Here is an 18,703-nt window from a genome sequence, read left to right as displayed (position 1 = left end):
AAATAAAAGGAATCCTAATTGGAAAGGAAGAAGGAAAACTGTCACTGTTGTAGATGAGATGGTATTATCCACAGAAAATTCTAAAATTGCCACCAGAAAACTACAAGAGCTCATTAATGAATTCTGTAAACTTGCAGGATATGATATTAATATACAGAAATCTGTTGCATTTCTATACAATAACAACAAAATATCAGAAAGGGAAATTAAGGAAACAATCTCATTTACCATCGCATCACAAAGAATAAAATACCTAAGAACCCACACAATGGGAAAATTATTTGGAAAGCACATATCTGAAAAGTGATTAATACCCAGAGTATATAAAGAACTACAAACCAACACCAAAAAAACCCCAAATAACCCAGCTTTTCATCATTCAGTTTGATGTTGATGGTGTCTGTTGATACACAAAGGTTTTAATTTTGATGAAATCCAGTTTATATGTTTCTTTCCTACTTTTTGTTGCCTGTGATTTTGGTTTTCTATCCATGAAATCATTACCAAACCCATTGTCAGGAAGCTTTTCCCCTATGTTTTTTTTAAGAGTTCCATAGTGTAATACTAGTTCTTAAACTTTGGGTCTTGGATCCATTTTGAGTTAATTTTTGTATATGGTATAGAGTAAGAGTCCAGCTTCATTCTTTTTTATGTAGATACTCACTTTTCCCAGCACCATTTGTTGAAAGACTGTCCTTTCTCCGTTGGTGGGTCTTGGCACACTTGTTGAAAATCAATTGATCATATATGTGAGGGTTTCTTTCTGGGCTCTGCTCTAGTCCATTGGTTTGTATGTCTGTACTTAAGCCAGTACAACACTGTTCTGATTGCTCTAGGTTTGTAGTAAGTTGGGAAATCTGAAAGTATGAATCTTCTATCGAGGTCTTTTGATGCCACTCTACTAGTCTTTGATTGATTCCTTGCTATCTGGTATAATAAGTTTCAGGTTCATTTTGTACATCTCTGGTCCTAGGTTTGCAGTCAACTGTTTTGCTAAGAGGCTCACTGAAGTTTTTGTTTTTGTTTTTGTGTGTGTGTTGGGGGAGAAATGGTATTTTAAGAGCATAGTCCTCTAGGCATCACTGCTAATGGGTTGGTCATTGTTCTTAGGCCTCCTACGTAGGTGGAGATAGGAAATAACTACCAATATATCTAAAGACAACATATACAAAGCCATGTAAGATGAAATACTGCGTGAGTTCTTTCTGATACATTGAATTCGAATTGAAGATCACTTAGTTTGTATGTTACACATACATTTCTTTTCTTCCACATCGAGATCTTAGTTCTCAAGGATATAAGGGACGATGGAATTGGACTAGCTCATGGTTACTCAGTTGTTTTATCCACGTCACATACATAATAGCCTTAATAACAGTCATACTGTGGCCACAACTATGTTACTGAAAACAGTTAAAATTTTTTCTTTTGGCCTAGTCAACCCTGTCATTCCTCCCCCCATTTTAAAAAATGAGTGTATTCTACACAGAGCTTAGACGTTTCTTATTATACTGTCTCCCCTTTAGCCTCAGTTAGTCTTTGTTTTATAAATAATTTGTATCTTTAACGCTCACCACTGGTCCTTTTGCCAAATATCTTTAGTCAGTTGGCTTTTCTGACACTTGCTTACCAGTAAGATTTCTCAGGAAGGGCTAATGGGAGCAGTATTTCCTCAGTTTTTGCTTGTTTATATAATAGTCTGGATATAAAATCCTTGGGACATATATTCTTTCCTTGACTATCTTAAACATACTGTCTCATTTTCTTTTAGCACGAAGTTGTCCTACCGAAAATGTGAAGATAATAGGAGTTCCTTTCCATTAAAAGTCTCTTGCTTTTTTTGTCTAGCACTGAAAAGGATTTTTTTCTTTTTCTTTAAAGTCATAATTTACTAGAATAAAGCTTAGCAGTGATTGTCCTGGCTCAGTATTTTTAGGTATACAGTATGCTCTTTTAATACAGAGTTTCACATCATTTTTTTTATTCCAAGAAAGGTTTCTTAAGAACTTACTATAGTTTGTTCTGTCCCTTGTTTTGGAATTCATATCATCCATATAGTGAATTTTCTTTGCTCAGCTTTGTTATCTGTCACTTTCCTTTGAATCTCTCTTTTCTTTATTTCTCTTCAATTAAAAATTTTTTTCCTCCATTCATCTCTTTCTCTTAAGTCATTACTTTTTTTTTTCATTTTTTTGTTTTTGTTTTTTTGGTACTCCTTCTAGTTTAGTTTTCATTTCTAAAATGATTTTTGTTTTACTTCTAATTTTTTTCTTTAGTCTGTCACCTCATTTCTGAATTTCTCTAATTCTGACTTAGGTTTTTCTCTACATCTTATATAATTTTCTTAATATATTTTAATTTGTTTGAAATTGTTACTTTTTAATTTTTATTTTTAATTTTTATTTTTTGGGGGGATGGGGGAAGTAATTAGATTTATTTGTTAATTTTTAAAATTTTAATGGCGGTGCTGGGGATTGAACACAGGACCTTGTGCATACTAAGTATGCTCTCTACCACTGAGCTATTACCCTCCCCCGCAGTGGGTTACATTCTGTTTGTCTTCTAGCTGTGTGTTTCTGACATGGTTTCATTGACTGTCACTGTGCTGTCCTGTATGGTAGCCACTGGCCATGTGTGTTTTGTTTAAATTTAAACCAATTAAAATTAGACGAAATGAGAAACTTAGCTCTTCAGTTGCATTAGCTACATTTCAGGTGCTCAATAGTCACCTGTAGCCAGTGGCCACCCTGCTGGGCAGTGCAGACGTAGATTTCTGTCCTTGCAGAAATTTCTCCTATACAGCACTCATGTATAAGCATAAGAGTGTCATTCTGTTCTCTGCCCACCCCCCACCCCTTTTCTTACAATAGCTTTGTATGGGATTTGACACTGAGCCTTTTTCTGCTCAATTTGATGTGACATTAGTTCTCCTTAACTTTTAGAGGTTGGCATGGCTCCCTCTTCCATTAATTTTATGTTCTGTCCCTCTCTTCACCCTCATGCTGCTCAGTGCGCCCCTTGATGAAGTTGCAGTTGAACTTGTCTCATTATGCCTTGGCATTCACGCATTTCAGTCCAAACATAAACTCTTACCTCCTTAAGCCTTTCCTTTGAATATCTTCCTGTGCTTCTTGAATAATTTCACAGCCTTTCCATCTACTCTTTTTCTTAGGCCCAGTTGCTTTTTAAAATTCAATGTCGTTCTTCCTATTTCAGGGAGGGGCTTCACATTTGTCTGCATAGTATACTTAATTCGGCTGCATTGGTATACTTTGGAACATACAGTTGACATTTGTAAGCTTAGTTTCTAAAAGGTACATATTGTATTCCCTGGATATCTGTTGATTTCTTCTGAGATAGAATTTTAAAGTTCTGTTTTGGGGATAATAACACCTACCTCTGGGGGTGATATTGGGAGGAAATAGATGAGATAATAAATGGAAAGTGGTGAAACTTAAAGCTCTTATTTCCTGTTACATAATGGATGTTCAGTAGATACTAATTTTTACTTTTATTGATGTTGTTTTATTATTTTGTTACCTACTTAGAATATTCATGTCTTTATCTTATCTTTGGTTAGAAATTATTTTCAAAAACATCTTGTGTCTTAAATGACAGATAGCAGCTGATGAACCTCCACCAGCAGGATGTAATTCATTTTTTTCGGTGCATGGAAAGAAGAGTTGTCATTTTGATACCCTTGAGACTCTTCTCCTGACAGCTTCTGAAAGGTAGATTGTGTGTTTCTTTACTGAAATGTTGTGCATTCATTGTGCTTTCTTCTATATCAAGTCCGCCTTCTGGTTTCTCTTACGGGTTTTACAGTCTGAGATCTAGTGGTTTAGAATATGGATTCTGGAACCAGACTGACTAGATTTATTTTAATCCCAGCTCCATCACTTAAAATAGTTTTGTGAACTTAGGCAAATTACATAACCTTTCTTTCCTTATCTCATTTCGAAATGAAGATAGTAAGAGTACTTAATATGATTGTCGTTTGGTATTGACTGTATCAGAGAGATTACTTAGGCTTTGTCGTCAGCTTAGTAAAGAATATTCTGTGTATTGAAGCTCTCAGGATAGAGTTAGTTTCAGACAAAGGAGACCTTTTGGGGGGATGGTAATTAGATTTGTTTGTTTGTTTATGTATTTATATATTTATATATATATTTATTTATTTATTGGAGGTACTGGGGATTGAACCCAGGACCTTGTGCATGCTAAGCACACACTCTACCACTGAGCTATACCCCTCCCCACCAAAGGAGACGCTAAGGTAACTGCGAGCTTAATTTGAATATTAAATTGGTACTTGATGGGCTGGCTTTTTGGCTTAAAGGTAGGTCTCCTGTGGTGGACAAATATACCAGGTACATCTTGCTGTCTGGCTAGGGCAGGAACCCTCTGTACTTCCTCTAATGCTGTTATACAGAGGACAGCAGTGATCTTTCTGTGATGTTGCTCTGCTGTACCAGAAGTGCCAAAGGTGTTTTAGGTGGGAAAATTCTTTAGTAAGTTGATCTGCCCAGCACCTGTCCCCTGCCCACTAAATGACACAAGTGCTTCTTCGTCGGGGTAGTAACCAAAAAGTGCAGTGAGCATTCAGCCTTCTGAGGGGTGAGGTATGGTGGTGCCCTGTGGGGAAACAAAATTGACGGACTTAAAAAATTCTTTGTTTGATTTGTTACCACAGTAATGCACTGCAGACCTTTATAAAGAAAAAAGTGGTAATGTCTCCTCTTCTGAGAGGCGGTTAATATTTTGAATAGTTTGGCATGTATCCTTTTATACTTTTTTCTGTGGTTATACGTTTATACAGGTAGGTAGGCTTATTATTACGCACAGCGTCCTCCACTTAGTACATGTAGGTGTGCCTCCTTCAGAGGGACTGGTAGATCATAAAGTCTTATGCATTAGGGTCTGTAAATATCTTGATGCCATTCTTAGAGAAACTTTCTTGAGGACAAGGCTTTAAAATTTATGAGGAAAACTTAAATGTTAGATCTGTTAGTAGGAGGCTCATACTAGTAAAAATGATGGAGGAAGATGCTGTACTTGGGAACTTATGTGCTTAGAGTCATCTCTGCATTATTTGCACTTAGGTTTTCAGATAAAGAGATCATTATATTCTATTTATATGGTAGAATAATTTGCTAAAGCTTTAGTACTATGAGATCTAAATATATATCCTTTTCCTGGCTTTTCCCCCTGCTCTAGGAATTGGTAACAATTATTAGTCAAAGTATACGTTTCATAGTATGTATATAATGTACATTTATTATTTTAAATTATGAACAAATAAAAACTCATACCTGTTAGTATTCTTACTAGCTGAAAACTATCTGTGATTGTGATACTCTTTATATTAAAATGTTTATAATCCTTTCTTGCATTATCATTGCTGCAGCTACATTTTGTACTGTTTTTAATGTTTAAAAACTTTTTAAGTTAACAACTTTAAGCTTTTAATATTTATTTTCAGACCCAAACCTTTATTGTTCAAAGGAGATCACAGATACCCCTCATCTAATCCTGAAAGCCCAGTGGTTATTTTCTACTCTGAGATTGGCTCTGAGGAATTTTATAATTTCCACCAACAACTTATATCGGAAAGCAATGCAGGCAAAATCAATTACGTATTCAGACATTATATATCTGTAAGTATTGATTCATTTTGTAACTGGTTTAAATATTAATTTGCCCAGCATAGCCTTAGCACTTAAGCTAATAATTTGCCCCTTTATAAAATGATTTGAACTACTTTTTTTGAGAAATGTAATACTTTCATCAGATCTGTTATTTGCACACAGGAGGTACTTTGCTTGCCTTTCTGAAGAAATGTAAAACAATTATGCTTAAAAAATGGCTATGTAAAGTTTACATTCTATTTAAAAATAAACCACATAAATTATATTTAATTTTGTCCAGATTTAATGTGGTCATCATACTATGGAACTGATTCTTAAATTCAGTTCCTTTTCAAACTATTTTTCTTTTTGGAATCTTTTCATTTGATGGAAGGGGAAAGATTTCTAAAGGGGTGAAATCAGGCAGAATTGATTTAAAATTAAGCCTTTAAAACCTTGTGTGATATTTAGTATTTAAAATATTTATATCTAAAGACTCTCAGCCTTTAAAGTTTCTATGTCATAATGAGCTCAGTAAATATTGGATGCTATGTCCATGCAAAAATAAAGTTAAAAATTTTAAATGAAAATTTGTATGAGCAGAAACAGATTTTTCAATATCCAATTTTTAACCCTGCCTCCAGGCTCTATCGCTGGCATTAAAGATTCAAATGTCTAAAGGGCCTTCCTTATTCAGGGTAGTGGTGAGCCTGTGACACTTGATCAGCCCAAACCCTGCCTGAAAACATTTAAATTCAATAAAAAAAAGTGCATGCACACACACACACACACACACACGTATTTGTATACATGGTCCTAACAAAGCACTCTGGGTTTGAAACCTCACTGGTTTTCAACCCTGTGTAGATTCTGGAACTTTGTTGTTGCCTTTTCCATTTGTTCGCTTGGTGTGGTTACTTTTGCCCCCTTAGCCGTCCCTTCGTCTGGTTTTGTTTCTACCTTGGAATTCCTGTTCTCTCACTTGTGGCACGATCCACGATCTGAGGGTTGCCATGGAAGTTCAAGCATATTTTGGATGCGTAAATAACCCTTAGTGATGGCTCTGTGGCATTAACATGGTCGCGCTCTGCATGCTGTGAGGCGTAAAGAGCGAGACAGTAGTAATGGCAGGACGAACGGGGTGATAATGATGGAATACTTGCTCTGCTTGCAGAATCCCAGGAAGGAGCCTGTTTACCTCTCTGGCTACGGTGTGGAATTGGCCATTAAGAGCACTGAGTACAAGGCCAAGGATGATACTCAGGTGAAAGGTGAATTTGTAAATTAAGACCAACGTGTTTTCTTGGCTTTAAATATGAGTTAAAGAGAAATTTGTTTCCTTAATGAGAATAGATTTAGGAGTATGATGAACCTGTGTTTGAATTCTGGTTCTATTATATCTGAGTTGGATGACAAATTCTCTAGGTCCTAATTTTTTCCCCTGTTGAGTGCAGATGATGATGATATATGCCTCTTAAAGTATTTGCAGGGAGAATATTAGATATATAGGTAAAGAATTCAACAAAGTTTTTTGCACAGAAAGGTTCAGTAAGTAGTAGCTGTTGTTACTGATGATAAGTAGTTTCCAAATAGTGATTAATTTGTGACCCGATGTGAAATCTTAAACTATCATATAATCAACAAACAATTTTATGTTTTTTATTATTTTCTACACTTGGTACAGTTTACTGGGGGTACTTCCTATTCTAATATTCTAGAATTTTGAATTAATTATTTAACAAATTTTATGTGCCATCTTTTTGTGTCTTTTGGGCTTGTTTTCAAGGTAGAAATGGTTGGTTTTGGTGCATGAAGATAAGATAGCCTACTACCTCATCATCATTCTGTTCTCAATAATTGTATTTAGGATTAAGTTGCCTTGTTACAAATTCCTCAGAATTTTGATACTGAATACTGTTATTCATAATTCTAAAGATATTAATTTTGAAATATTTAACATGTAAATTTTTCCAGAGTTTAAGGAAAAACACATTCTTTGTTTATCCAGGAACACAGGCTCTATCAAAAACACGTTTATTCTGTTTGTTACCACTACAAAAATTTTAGTTGAGGTATTCAACGTTTTCAAAGCTGTTACAATTTCAGGTGTTTCAAATTGTTTTTTTTTTTTTTTTACAATTTTCAAATTTCATGAAGTTAATATTTTTATTTCTAATCTGAGTGATTAGACATGTATTTGCTGTGCTTTTGTAGGAACTGAAGTGAACACCACAGTGATTGGTGAAAACGATCCTATTGATGAAGTTCAAGGATTCCTCTTTGGAAAATTAAGGTGTGTATATTCTTTTGGGAAGTGATCTTATTCGCTTTAAACCTCCAGGCTTCTTCGCTGTGTGAGATCGTCCTTCTCGTTACTGTCTGAGCTACAGACCTCCCAACAGTGCTTTATATATGAATTCTTACAGGGGTAGATGACCACTTGGTTTGTAGGACACTTTATGATTTCTTCTTAATTCTGTTAATTTTTTTTTTTAGTTCTCAGTGTACAAGTCTTGCATTTCTTATTCCTAAGCATTTTATTCTTTTGATGTTATTGTAGATGGAATTGTGTAACTCCATTTCTGTATGTTTATTGCTAGTGTATAGAAATACAATTAATTGTTTTTGAGGGGGGGATTAGGTTTATTTACTTATTTATTCTTATTATTTTTTTTATTAAACGGAGGTACTGGGTATTGAACCCATGACTTCGTGCATGCTAACTAAGCATGTGCTCTACCACTGAGGTATACCCTCCCCCTGATTTCTGGTAATTCTGAAGCACATTATTCTGACATGATACCATGGCTGCCTGCTTATGGCTCAAATTGATTTCCTTTTCTGGGTCTTGCAGTTGATGGTATAAAGTTAACATGCCATTTTTTTATCCCTGTAATAGGAGAAATCTGATTGATTCCCTCAGTCCTTTCCTGAGAAAATCAAATGTATTTTAAGTTAGAGAGGTCATGACTATTTACTTATGCTAAACTAGTTTGAAAAATTGCAAAAGAGGTGTAGTGGGAGGTGTAGTAGATTTTATGCCTGTTCAGTTGAAACACATTTTATTAGAATTTGCTTTATATGAAAGAGGCTAGGAAATGTTTTTCTGAAGAAAATTCTGCAACTTTTATGAAAGCATCAGAATTTTATAGCTGAAAAGTGTTCTTGGCTGTTATTTTAATTATTGCAATTCTTTCTTTTTTTTTTTTTTTTGTTTTAGTAGGTTTTTTTTGGGGGGGGTGGAGATAATTAGGTTTATTTATGTATTAATTTTTTAATGGCGGTGGTACATGGGAATGAACCCAGGACCTTGTGCATGCCAAGCACGTGCTCTACCACTGAGCTATACTCTCCCCCTGAGCTGTACTCTCCCCTGTTGCAATTATTTCTGGTAAGACTTGATAATTGTTCAGAACCCTGAATTCTGCTTTACCTGGAAATGTTAATTAGGACATCCGCAGTGTGTTTTTGTTAATGGAACTAGTATGTGTAGGTGCAGTTTCATATACTTTAACATTTGGCTGATGAAAGACTTAACGAGATTAACCGTTTGGCACAGATGACGTACATAGTCCACGTTAAATTACTGTGCACATGTTGATTTCATCCTACACACGTGTCCATTTCTTTGTGTTTAACACTAGTTGTGGCCTCACTAGTATGCAGTCAGGTTCCATTTTTTTTGGACTCAAGTTTCCAGAATCCCTTTGATATTCATGTTGTAGATGAGCTTTAGTTAGCACAAAGATAGCATGCAGAATAATAAAGACATTTTCCTTTTAGACATTCAAAGTAGTTATTTAGCTGTCTAAAGTAATTGGCTCATTTTAAGATATTCTTATCGCGAAGAAGAGTTGGTAGTAACCGGAATTGGTTCTTGGAAGGTGAAGGATCTGAGTAAAATTTTACTTTCTGCATGTTACATTTAAGAAATTTTGAGTTTCTAGTATTTAAAAACAGAATTACTCTGTTCCATCTGTCTGTCTGATCTAAATGATGTATTTCTGCCTCTGATAACTTCTGTTTTACTAACTTGAAATAGAATGTACTATATTTCAAGGTAAAACTAAACAAAACCAAATAATCTTGGTTAGCTTGAATTGTATTCATGTGACTAAAGGACTTGTGAGCGTGTAGCAGAAAGTAATTCATTTTGGGACTGGCAGTAGTGTATTTCCAGTTTTACTTTGAGAAATTAAAAAGATTCAGGAAAGGATGGAGACTAGCATAACACACCCATGTGCTCACCACCCAGAGCTGATTGTTGCTATCCTACTTGCTTTTCTGTACCTAAGATCTATTTACTAAGGATTTCCTCCCCACAACATAATGCCTTCTTTTACTTAAAGAAAGAGAGAAACAAGGTTAGTGAAACACAGCAGGTAGAGGTGAAATCCCCTCTGTCCCCTGCTCTCAGTCCCACTCCTTTCCCTCCCAGCATAGGGGTCACTGTTGTAGTGAGTCATGGCTTGATCTGTAAAATTTATGGTTTTTAAATTAACTTATACTTTTCTATATTAAATTCTTTTTAAAGAAAAGTATATTTTTTTTCCTACATTGTAGGAATTTTCCTATTACTAAAAGGGGAAAATCATGTAGATAAAATTGGAGTCAACTTCTAAATGTTCTTTGAGAAAGAGAAGTCATGTGAAAAGGACTGATGTTATGTTTCTTTCAGAGACCTGCACCCTGACCTGAAGGGACAGTTGAAAGAACTCAGAAAGCATCTTGTGGAGAGCACCAATGAAATGGCCCCTTTAAAAGTTTGGCAGTTGCAAGGTGATAAAAACATAGAGGAATCATAGGCCTAAGTTTTATGATATTAAAAACCAGAATTTGAACTTAATTATATTTATTCATAGATTTTAAGAATCATGTGATTTTTTATGATTTATCAGAAAAGAAAGGAAGAAAGTCCTTTTGTAGGCAATAACACTTTTCAAGTAATACATATTTATAAATGAGTGCCAGATCGTTTTCTGTGTGGCCAGATGCATAAGCTTGTAATACTAGAAAGAAGCGTGTCTTAATCTTTCTGTTTCTGTGTGTATACATTTATTAAACAGTTGGATGTTAAAGGCATGTGATTATAGCAGGATGGATGTGTGCTTTTCTGGTCCAAAGAACTATATATCAAGGTTTTTTTACAACATAATTTACCAATGTCTTTTTCTAGACTTTGTGACATGTTGTAAATTTAGAAGGAACAGGATTTGGGATGGACTTACTCTGTGCTAAGTGTGTTGGTGTATGCCCAGATGTTTATGCAGGAAGATCAAGGAATGGCTACAATAAACACTCCAGGGGCCTCAGAAGTGAATAAAACCTGACATTAAACCATGGGGCACTCTCTGAAATGGTGACATTCTAGGGCATTCTTAATTACCAAGAACATAGTGGGAAATAAATGTGTTTTTCCCTATGTCTCACTGCATTAGACTAATACACTTTACTTTTTATTTGGCCTTGTTGCAGATCTAAGTTTCCAGACTGCTGCCCGAATCTTGGCTGCTCCTGTTGAGCTAGCTTTGGTGATTATGAAGGATCTTAGTCAAAATTTTCCTACCAAAGCCAGGTAATATAGAGGGAGAAGCCTTTGAGATATGTACCTAATCATCCTCATGTTTATATGTAAAGTGAAGCCATTCAAATATGAAAATGCTTAAGAAGTCAAGAGTCCTCTCCCCACCAGCAATGTGCTGCGTTGTGTGGTTGGAGCCCAGTCTAGGTTGTGTTCCTGGCACTGCCACCTGCCAGGCATGTGAACTTTGCAAATAAACAACCTCCCATGACCTCACATTCGTCAGCAGTACAATGGTGATAACAATACCTACCTTTCAGGATTAGATGAATTAACAAAGTCTAATATACGCAGCCATAACTAATCTAGGGTCTGGCATGACTCTGGTGCTTTTCTTACTGAAGAGTTTCATGTATATCATCTTACTCAATCTTGATGAAGGAAACGAGTTATAGAGGCTGACTTGTTCATAATGATGGGTTCAGATTTTGAATGCAGCTTTTCTGCTATTGCTTTCAATCATGGAATGGTCTTCCACATCCCATAAATTCAAGGCAAAATTGTTTCAAAAGTCAAATTTTTAGAAGTGTAAATGATAGTCAGTCTTTTTCCTGAGTCACTGTATGAGGTGTTTTGACTTCTGATATGAGATATCTTGTAAATAAATTTGTTTATTTGATTAGTCTTAGAAAATCCTTCTCAGCCGGGATCTGTCAATCATATGGTACATTCTCATTTAGTCAAGCATGCTGTTGAAGATACCCCTGCAGGATTCTGCCTCCATTGGGAGTGCTTAAACAGGATGAGCAGTCTGTTGCCTTAATTTATTTGACGTTATCCTTTAGCCCATGAGCTGGAGAGATCTTATACGGGAAGAGAATTACATGCATTTAACTAAGGTCTTGGAAATAACTGCACTTGCACTAAAATGCAGCTACTACTGTGACTTTTCCTTGGCTTTGTGTCTTGTGATCATGAAAAAAATACAGATATCCGAGAGGAGAAATATATTTATCAATTACAAAGCTTTAAGGTTTTTTTCATCAGTTTTTTTGTAATTTATTGAGCAATGTGTTGTTTCATGCTTAAATATAGGGAAATAGAAGATGTTTCTATCAAATACTAAGCCAAGCACTGATCATGTTTTTATTTCCTCAGAGCAATAACAAAGACAGCTGTGAGTTCAGAACTTCGAACTGAAGTGGAAGAGAATCAGAAGGTATTAACCAATGGAAAACAGTGGCCCTTCCATTTTGTATAATATCTTTAAAGATGAGGAAGTCTGGGTTAAATCAGTGATATTTAACAGTTTTAGTCTTCTTTTATCAAAGATGGTGGTGTTTTGATTCATTTCTGTAATCTTTTTTATATTTATAGTTTTTAATGAAAGTTGAATATGAGCATAATTCAAATCATCAAATGGTGCTACCAGTCTCTTTAGAAAAATGGCACCTCCCCAATATGTCTTACTCCCTGGGTGTCCCCCTTCCCAGAAGCATCTGCTTTCAACTCCTGGTTGAGTCTTTTGTTATTTACCTCTGGACTTCTAGCAAGCTTAAACTGGTGCTTTCTCCATTCTGAATCTTAGGTGTTGGCCTTCTATTGCAAGGATGAGGTTTAACCTTTCACTCCTGTCCCTCATCTCCCCTCAGTATCTTCCAGTATTCCACACTGGACTTTCCCCACCTCCCTACCCTCCCTGTATTGTTGTTGTGGTTTTATCAGTGTTTGAGCTGCTTCGTGTGGACTGGTGGTTCTTTATGTCTAGTGCATACCAGTTCTCTTGGGACTTTTCTTTCACCTCTTGTTGGATTGCCTATTTCTTGGATTCCAAGTCCTCTTTGTTTTTGGTTTACTCCTTTATTTTGGTGCGGCAAATCATTCTTCATGAGAAAAATTGCATGCAAGGTAAATGTCAGACTGTTAAGAAACCAGTTTTCATTTCTGTTTTTGTTGATAGCTTGGCTGGGTATAGAATTCTAGATTGGAAGTCATTTAGAAGTTTGAAGGCATTGCTCCTTAAAAGTTTGGTTTCCATTGTGGCTTTTGGGAGGTCTGAAGCCTTTGTCTGAGATCTGGTTTTTCTTTCTTGAATCATCTAGGATCTTGTCTTTGACCCTAGTAATCCAAAATTTCACAGTGATATGCCCTTTTTAAAAGTCTCTGTACTGTTGGGTGGTTGCTGGGTCCTTTAAGCCTGGAAAATCATTTCTTTTAGTTTTGGAACATTTTCTGAAATTATTTCTTTGCATTTCTTCCCTTTGGTTTCTGTTTTCCTAGAACTCTGCTTATTTTTAAGATGTTATACCTCCTTGACTAGTCTGGCCTAATTAAAAATCTCTTCTTTTCTATTTTCTAGTTCTTTTGTCTTTTATTTTTAAACTTTCTGGGAAGGATTTTCAGTTCATTTGTTGAGTTTTTTTCTTTAGTTGTCAAATTTTTAACTTACAAGAGTTATTGTTATTCTCGGATTCTTCTTTTTATAGTATTCTCTTATCTTTCTGAAGATATCAGTGTTTTATGAGCATGATTCCTTCTCTCTGCATGGTCTGTTGCCTCTTAAGTTGCCTTTCTTTTTGTCTTGTTCTCTTGTCTTTAATGTTAGATACTCCTTAGATGTCTGATGGTCCGTGGCAAACCGCTCATATTGAGGAGTGAGGCAATAAAAAGCTGATTGGAAGCCCTAACGGTGTAGCTTTTTTGACTGTAGGCTGTGGAGTTCTGGCCGTTTCCTAGGGAACTCCAATGGCAGAATCTTTAAACCTTCCCTCTTGAGCTGTTTGGTCTCCAGAAAAGGATCTTCTGATCTTCTGCCTGGAGGGTGAGGTCTGGCCAGCAGGATTGTGGAAGGCCAGAGGGGAAGAGCATTTGGTAACTTCCACTCAGTCCCCTGTATTCAGTGTGGGATCCCTGCCCTCAGTTGTGTTTCATTTCACATAGTTCCCAGATTTTCTGTTTTCCTCTTTCCAGGGAATGAGCCCCACTTTTGTGGAGCAGAGGGAGTCATGACTGCAGTCATCTGCCTGCATGAAATCAGCAGGGGAGTCTGGGGGCTCTCATCTTGAAAAGATATTCTATCAGAGCCATTTTTTTTGCCTGTTAATTACCTCTTCATGCATGTGTTCTTCGTGCTGCCAGCTCTGAGCCTTTTGGGGGAGCTCCACAAGGCCACTTGGGGTTCTTGTTGGCTTTTCCCACTGTCAGCCTAGCATCTGGCTTTCTCAGGGTTGCTGGGACGTCTGCTCCTCCCACATCTCCTTTCCAGCTTCCACAATAAGTTGCCCTTTTTCTTTCCTGTTCTCTTCGTCATTGTGGATTTATAAATTTATTTATTTTTGCATTTTGTTTTGTTTTATGAGGGGGAGGTAATTGGATTTACTTATTTGTTTATATTTGGAGGAGGTACTGGGGATTGAACCCAGGACCTCATTCATGCTAAGCATGTGCTCTGCCATTTGAGCTATACCCTTCCCTCAGACTTACAACTTTAAAAGAGGCCCTTTAAAAAAAAAATGGCATTGCAAGGGAGTTTCAGGAGTGGAAAAAAGAAGAAATGCTTGTGTTCAGTCTACTCTCTACCCCAGATTTTCTTAATCTTTATGTATATTAGTTAATTAAATAGATCCAAGGAATAAGTAATCCAGATGTACCTCAGATATTTACTAAACTGAAGAAACCTTATTGACCATTTCTATTTACTTAATTTTAAATTCCCAGAATAACAGTATCAAATATGACCTTAATTTTAGGGCTTTTTCCCCTCCACTGATGATAAAATATTAAATTACACAGGCTGTATTTTGGTACTTCATGGGTTCTTCTACTTCTACTTTTTTTTTTTGAGTAAAATATTTTAATGAAGTATAAAATACAAAAACATAAGGCACATACAAAGATGTGCACAAATCCTGCATCTTTAGTGTGATGCATTTTCACAAAGGGAACCCACCTGTGTTGCCAGCATCCAGATCTAGAAATAGGTCTGCGCTATGTTTACCAGGCCAGCGTCAGTCTTTCTCCCAGTCGCAGGGTGCTGTATTTGCATCCTGGGAGCGAGTGGACATGAAGATTTTCTTTCCCATGCAAGAAATTCTGATCCTCATTGATTGAGCTCTTGTGTTCTTCCCTTACCTTGCTTGCCATTTAATCCTTGCAGGGCAAAGATGCAAAAGCCATGGCTTCCACATTGTTTTGTTTTGTTTGTGTTTGTCCCATACAGTGCTAGATCTTAGAGTTCATTCCTCTTGGTCCCCTGACTGCTAGGGAGCAAAGGGAGCTCAGTGGTCCCTGCCCCTCTCCTCCAGCCCTGGGAGAGTTAATGGATCAAGTTCTGTCCGTGGGATCTGATCCTCTTCTTCCTTCGCCTACTGTGTGGTGTCAGATATGTGAATAGCAGCCCCAGTTTCCTTGGAGAGGAAGAGGAATTGAATGGAGGGGATATAAATCAACAGAAGCTACAATATGGCCCCAAAATGATGTTTCTGATGGGTCAGGCGGGTCTGAGGGCTGCGCGGGCTGCAGTCACGTATGCTCCGTCGTCGCAGGGAGCAGGAGTTGGAGGGCCCCACAGAGGTCAGGTCTCGGAGAACTAGGCTGCATGTAAGTGCTGTCCTCACCGCAGCAACTCACAGTTTCTTGGTGGGCCTTTGTTTGAAGGTTTAAGGGTTTAAGGGAGGCGTGGGGTTTTGAAACTCTTTTAGAGCAGATCCCTGGACTTTATCAAGAAGGCTCAGCTGTTAATGGCTGCTGGCGCAGCCTTGGCTGGCATCACAGACAGGGAAGGCTAACAGACAAGTGACCCTCAGCACTTGGCTTAATTAGTACCCTCCTTCCCCCTGACGTTGTAGGAAGCAGTGGTATTAATCATCATTGGAAGAAGGGAAGGAGGGAGGAAGAGGGGTGAGGGGTAAGCCACGTAGACCAGCAGTTTCATCCCGGTGTAGTAAGTGCTAAGAACAGTCTGTGAGGGTCCATTAAAGGAAATCTTAACCCAGCCTGAAGTTTCCCATAGTAAATAAGAGGATGTCAACATTTGTACATAGAATAAAGCCCCGAACATGGAAATTGTTGTTGAACATTCTCTTCCTGCTTCTTAATAAATTTTTGATGTTTCAGTATTTCAAAGGAACTTTAGGATTACAGCCTGGAGAGTCAGCCCTGTTCATCAATGGACTTCACATTGATTTAGAGACACAGGATATATTCAGGTATGGGTGACATCTTTCATTCTCTGAAAAGTTTTTACAACCTGTGGCCCCTGGTGATGTGTTCAGACTGGTTCCTCCTTGATGTAGTTAGTTGCAAAGCCTGATGACGTCCCAGGCCTAGGGTGTATGTGTATATGTGCCTGTGTTCTGAGCACATGATAGGTGCCATTTTATCTGAAGCCTTGGACTTCTAAGGCCCATGTGTCTTTTGAGGATTTCCTTGTAGAGCCATAGTTTTCCTGTCAACAATGGGAACAGAAAAGAGCAGGGTCTTTGGCTTCTGGGACAATGTGATGTAAGTTCATTCAAAATGTGGCCTCTGTTGTTTCTCAGAGGGGTTTTGTCTTACATATGTTATATAAATAACTGTCTTTTTCTGTTAAAATGTGGTTCAGGATTAAATTGCTGTAAATTGTCCTCATGAATTTTTAGGGGTGGGTGTAATGGACAGGTAGAATTCAGATTTTATCCTTGAAATTAAAATTGATACAGTTGACACTGTGGCTTCGTAATCATAAAAAAGTAGCTATTGCCTAGGCTTCAGAAGAAGTAGCTTCCAGAGTATGATATTTTTCAAATTAATTATTTTAATTAAGCTTTTATGTCCACATATTGCTTTACAGAGCTAGTAAAAAATTAGTAAATGACACATTAAAAGATTGCCTGTATTTTTATTAAAAAGTATATATCTCTTTAATTTTCTGTAGTATCACAAACTGTGTAGTTGCTTATTGTAAACAGTTTTAAATAATACAGAGATAAAGGAACTAAAAAGTAAAGTCTTCATTTCATCTTCTTATTTCTTGTTCCTCACCCAGCATACCTCTAACTTGGGTAGGAATTCCTCCAGACCTTTTTTCTGTGATCGTACATGTGTGTGCCTGTGTAAATTGATACTGATATTAAAGCACATATTAACATATATTATCAAGTGTGTTCTGGGGTTTTTTAATAAGCTAATTTCAGATAATTGTAGGTTCATATGTGCAGTTGTAAGAAATATTCAGAGGAATTAGTATTTTTAAAAACATGCAACATAAAATCCAGACTTAGGGTTATTTCATTCTCAAGTTGTGTGTTTTTATTCAGAGATGATTTCTTTTTTTTTTAAGTTGCCATAACTCGCTCTTTCTTTCTTTCCTTCCTTCCTCCTTTCAGTTTTTAGTTTTATTAGGTAGAATTGTTACAATTTGACTGCACATATACAATATATTGCATGTAAATACATATACACAATATACTACACATATTTTTTAATTGACGTATATGTACTGTTTATTGTTTCTAAGAATAGATTAGAGCTTTATCTTTTTAAACTTACATAGTTATTAAAGGAATAAAGCCAACCACAACAGAAGAATTAATTCAGAAAGATATATACACCCTGCTATTAACAGCAACATTATTTATAATTGCCAAGATATGGAAGCATCCTGAGTGCACCCCAGGAGATGAATGGATAAAGAAGATGCAACATATATATGTAATGGAATATACCTTACTCATAAGAAAGAAGGATGTTTTGCTATTTGCTTACCTTATTTAGAGATGATTTCTATAAGCAATGTATACGTTGATAAATATAAATAAACATGAACCATGAAGCAAGTCCTACCTGCTTTGTTCTACATACTTGGAGAAAATGAAGCAGGGGAAGAGCTCCCTTTTTTGACTTCTCAACTACTTTGGTAGGACGTTGAGTTTGAACTGGTGTATTTTTTTCATGATGAGAATTTTTTTTAAAGCTTTTTCTACTAAATACCTGTTTTTTTGTCTTTTTTTTTTTTCAGTCTGTTTGATACACTGAGGAATGAAGCTCGGGTCATGGAGGGTCTGCACAGACTGGGAATAGAAGGCCTTTCCCTGCATAACGTTTTGAAGCTGAACATCCAGCCCTCTGAGGCCGACTATGCCGTGGACATCAGGAGCCCTGCCATTTCGGTAGGTGTCCCTGGGCGTGTCTACGGGGCATTCTGGCCATGTTTGTTACTGTGGTTTTCTCATTTGTCTTTTGTGAGAAGTAAGTTGTCCCTATCGTCTCTTTTGTTGGCATCAAAGATTTACAACTGCTTATATGGGACTATGTGTATATAACAAAGTAGGCTCTTAAATGCTCCAGAAAGTTGAGCTATTCTGCTTAATGTGCTTAAGACAGTGATTTTCCCGCCTTTTAAAATCCCTCTAGGATTCAGCTGAGCATCTCCTGGGAAAGTATTTGGCTTATATTTTCTCAGTTGCTCCCAAGTCTTATGTGATTTTGTTTACAGACATCAATTTTTAGCTGATAAACTTCTTTAACGACTTTGATATTTTATATTGAAGGATTTATAAAGATTAGTATCTGCTCT

At 36.7% G+C, this 18,703-nt stretch overlaps 1 protein-coding gene across 4 annotated transcripts in view; it reads left to right on the top strand.

Annotated features, from left to right (window-relative positions):
• The window catches only part of UGGT1 (UDP-glucose glycoprotein glucosyltransferase 1), a 105,200-nt gene that overhangs the window by 20,114 nt on the left and 66,383 nt on the right, over positions 1-18,703 (top strand). For 3 of the 4 annotated variants that reach the window (XM_072960774.1, XM_072960773.1, XM_072960775.1), the window contains 9 exons: positions 3,619-3,731; positions 5,483-5,657; positions 6,802-6,898; positions 7,842-7,920; positions 10,306-10,406; positions 11,103-11,202; positions 12,307-12,367; positions 16,264-16,355; positions 18,146-18,296. In XM_072960774.1, coding sequence (XP_072816875.1) covers positions 3,619-3,731; positions 5,483-5,657; positions 6,802-6,898; positions 7,842-7,920; positions 10,306-10,406; positions 11,103-11,202; positions 12,307-12,367; positions 16,264-16,355; positions 18,146-18,296 — 969 coding nt within the window. Of the gene's footprint in view, positions 1-3,618; positions 3,732-5,482; positions 5,658-6,801; positions 6,899-7,841; positions 7,921-10,305; positions 10,407-11,102; positions 11,203-12,306; positions 12,368-16,263; positions 16,356-18,145; positions 18,297-18,703 lie in introns of those variants that run through there. The other variant, XM_072960776.1, reaches the window with a different exon arrangement.

The sequence above is a fragment of the Vicugna pacos genome, chromosome 5 (assembly GCF_048564905.1).
Source record: "Vicugna pacos chromosome 5, VicPac4, whole genome shotgun sequence".
NCBI classification, from domain to species: domain Eukaryota; kingdom Metazoa; phylum Chordata; class Mammalia; order Artiodactyla; family Camelidae; genus Vicugna; species Vicugna pacos.
The sequence above is the reverse complement of the archived record's forward strand: the minus strand, read 5'-3'. Positions and strand labels throughout refer to the sequence as shown.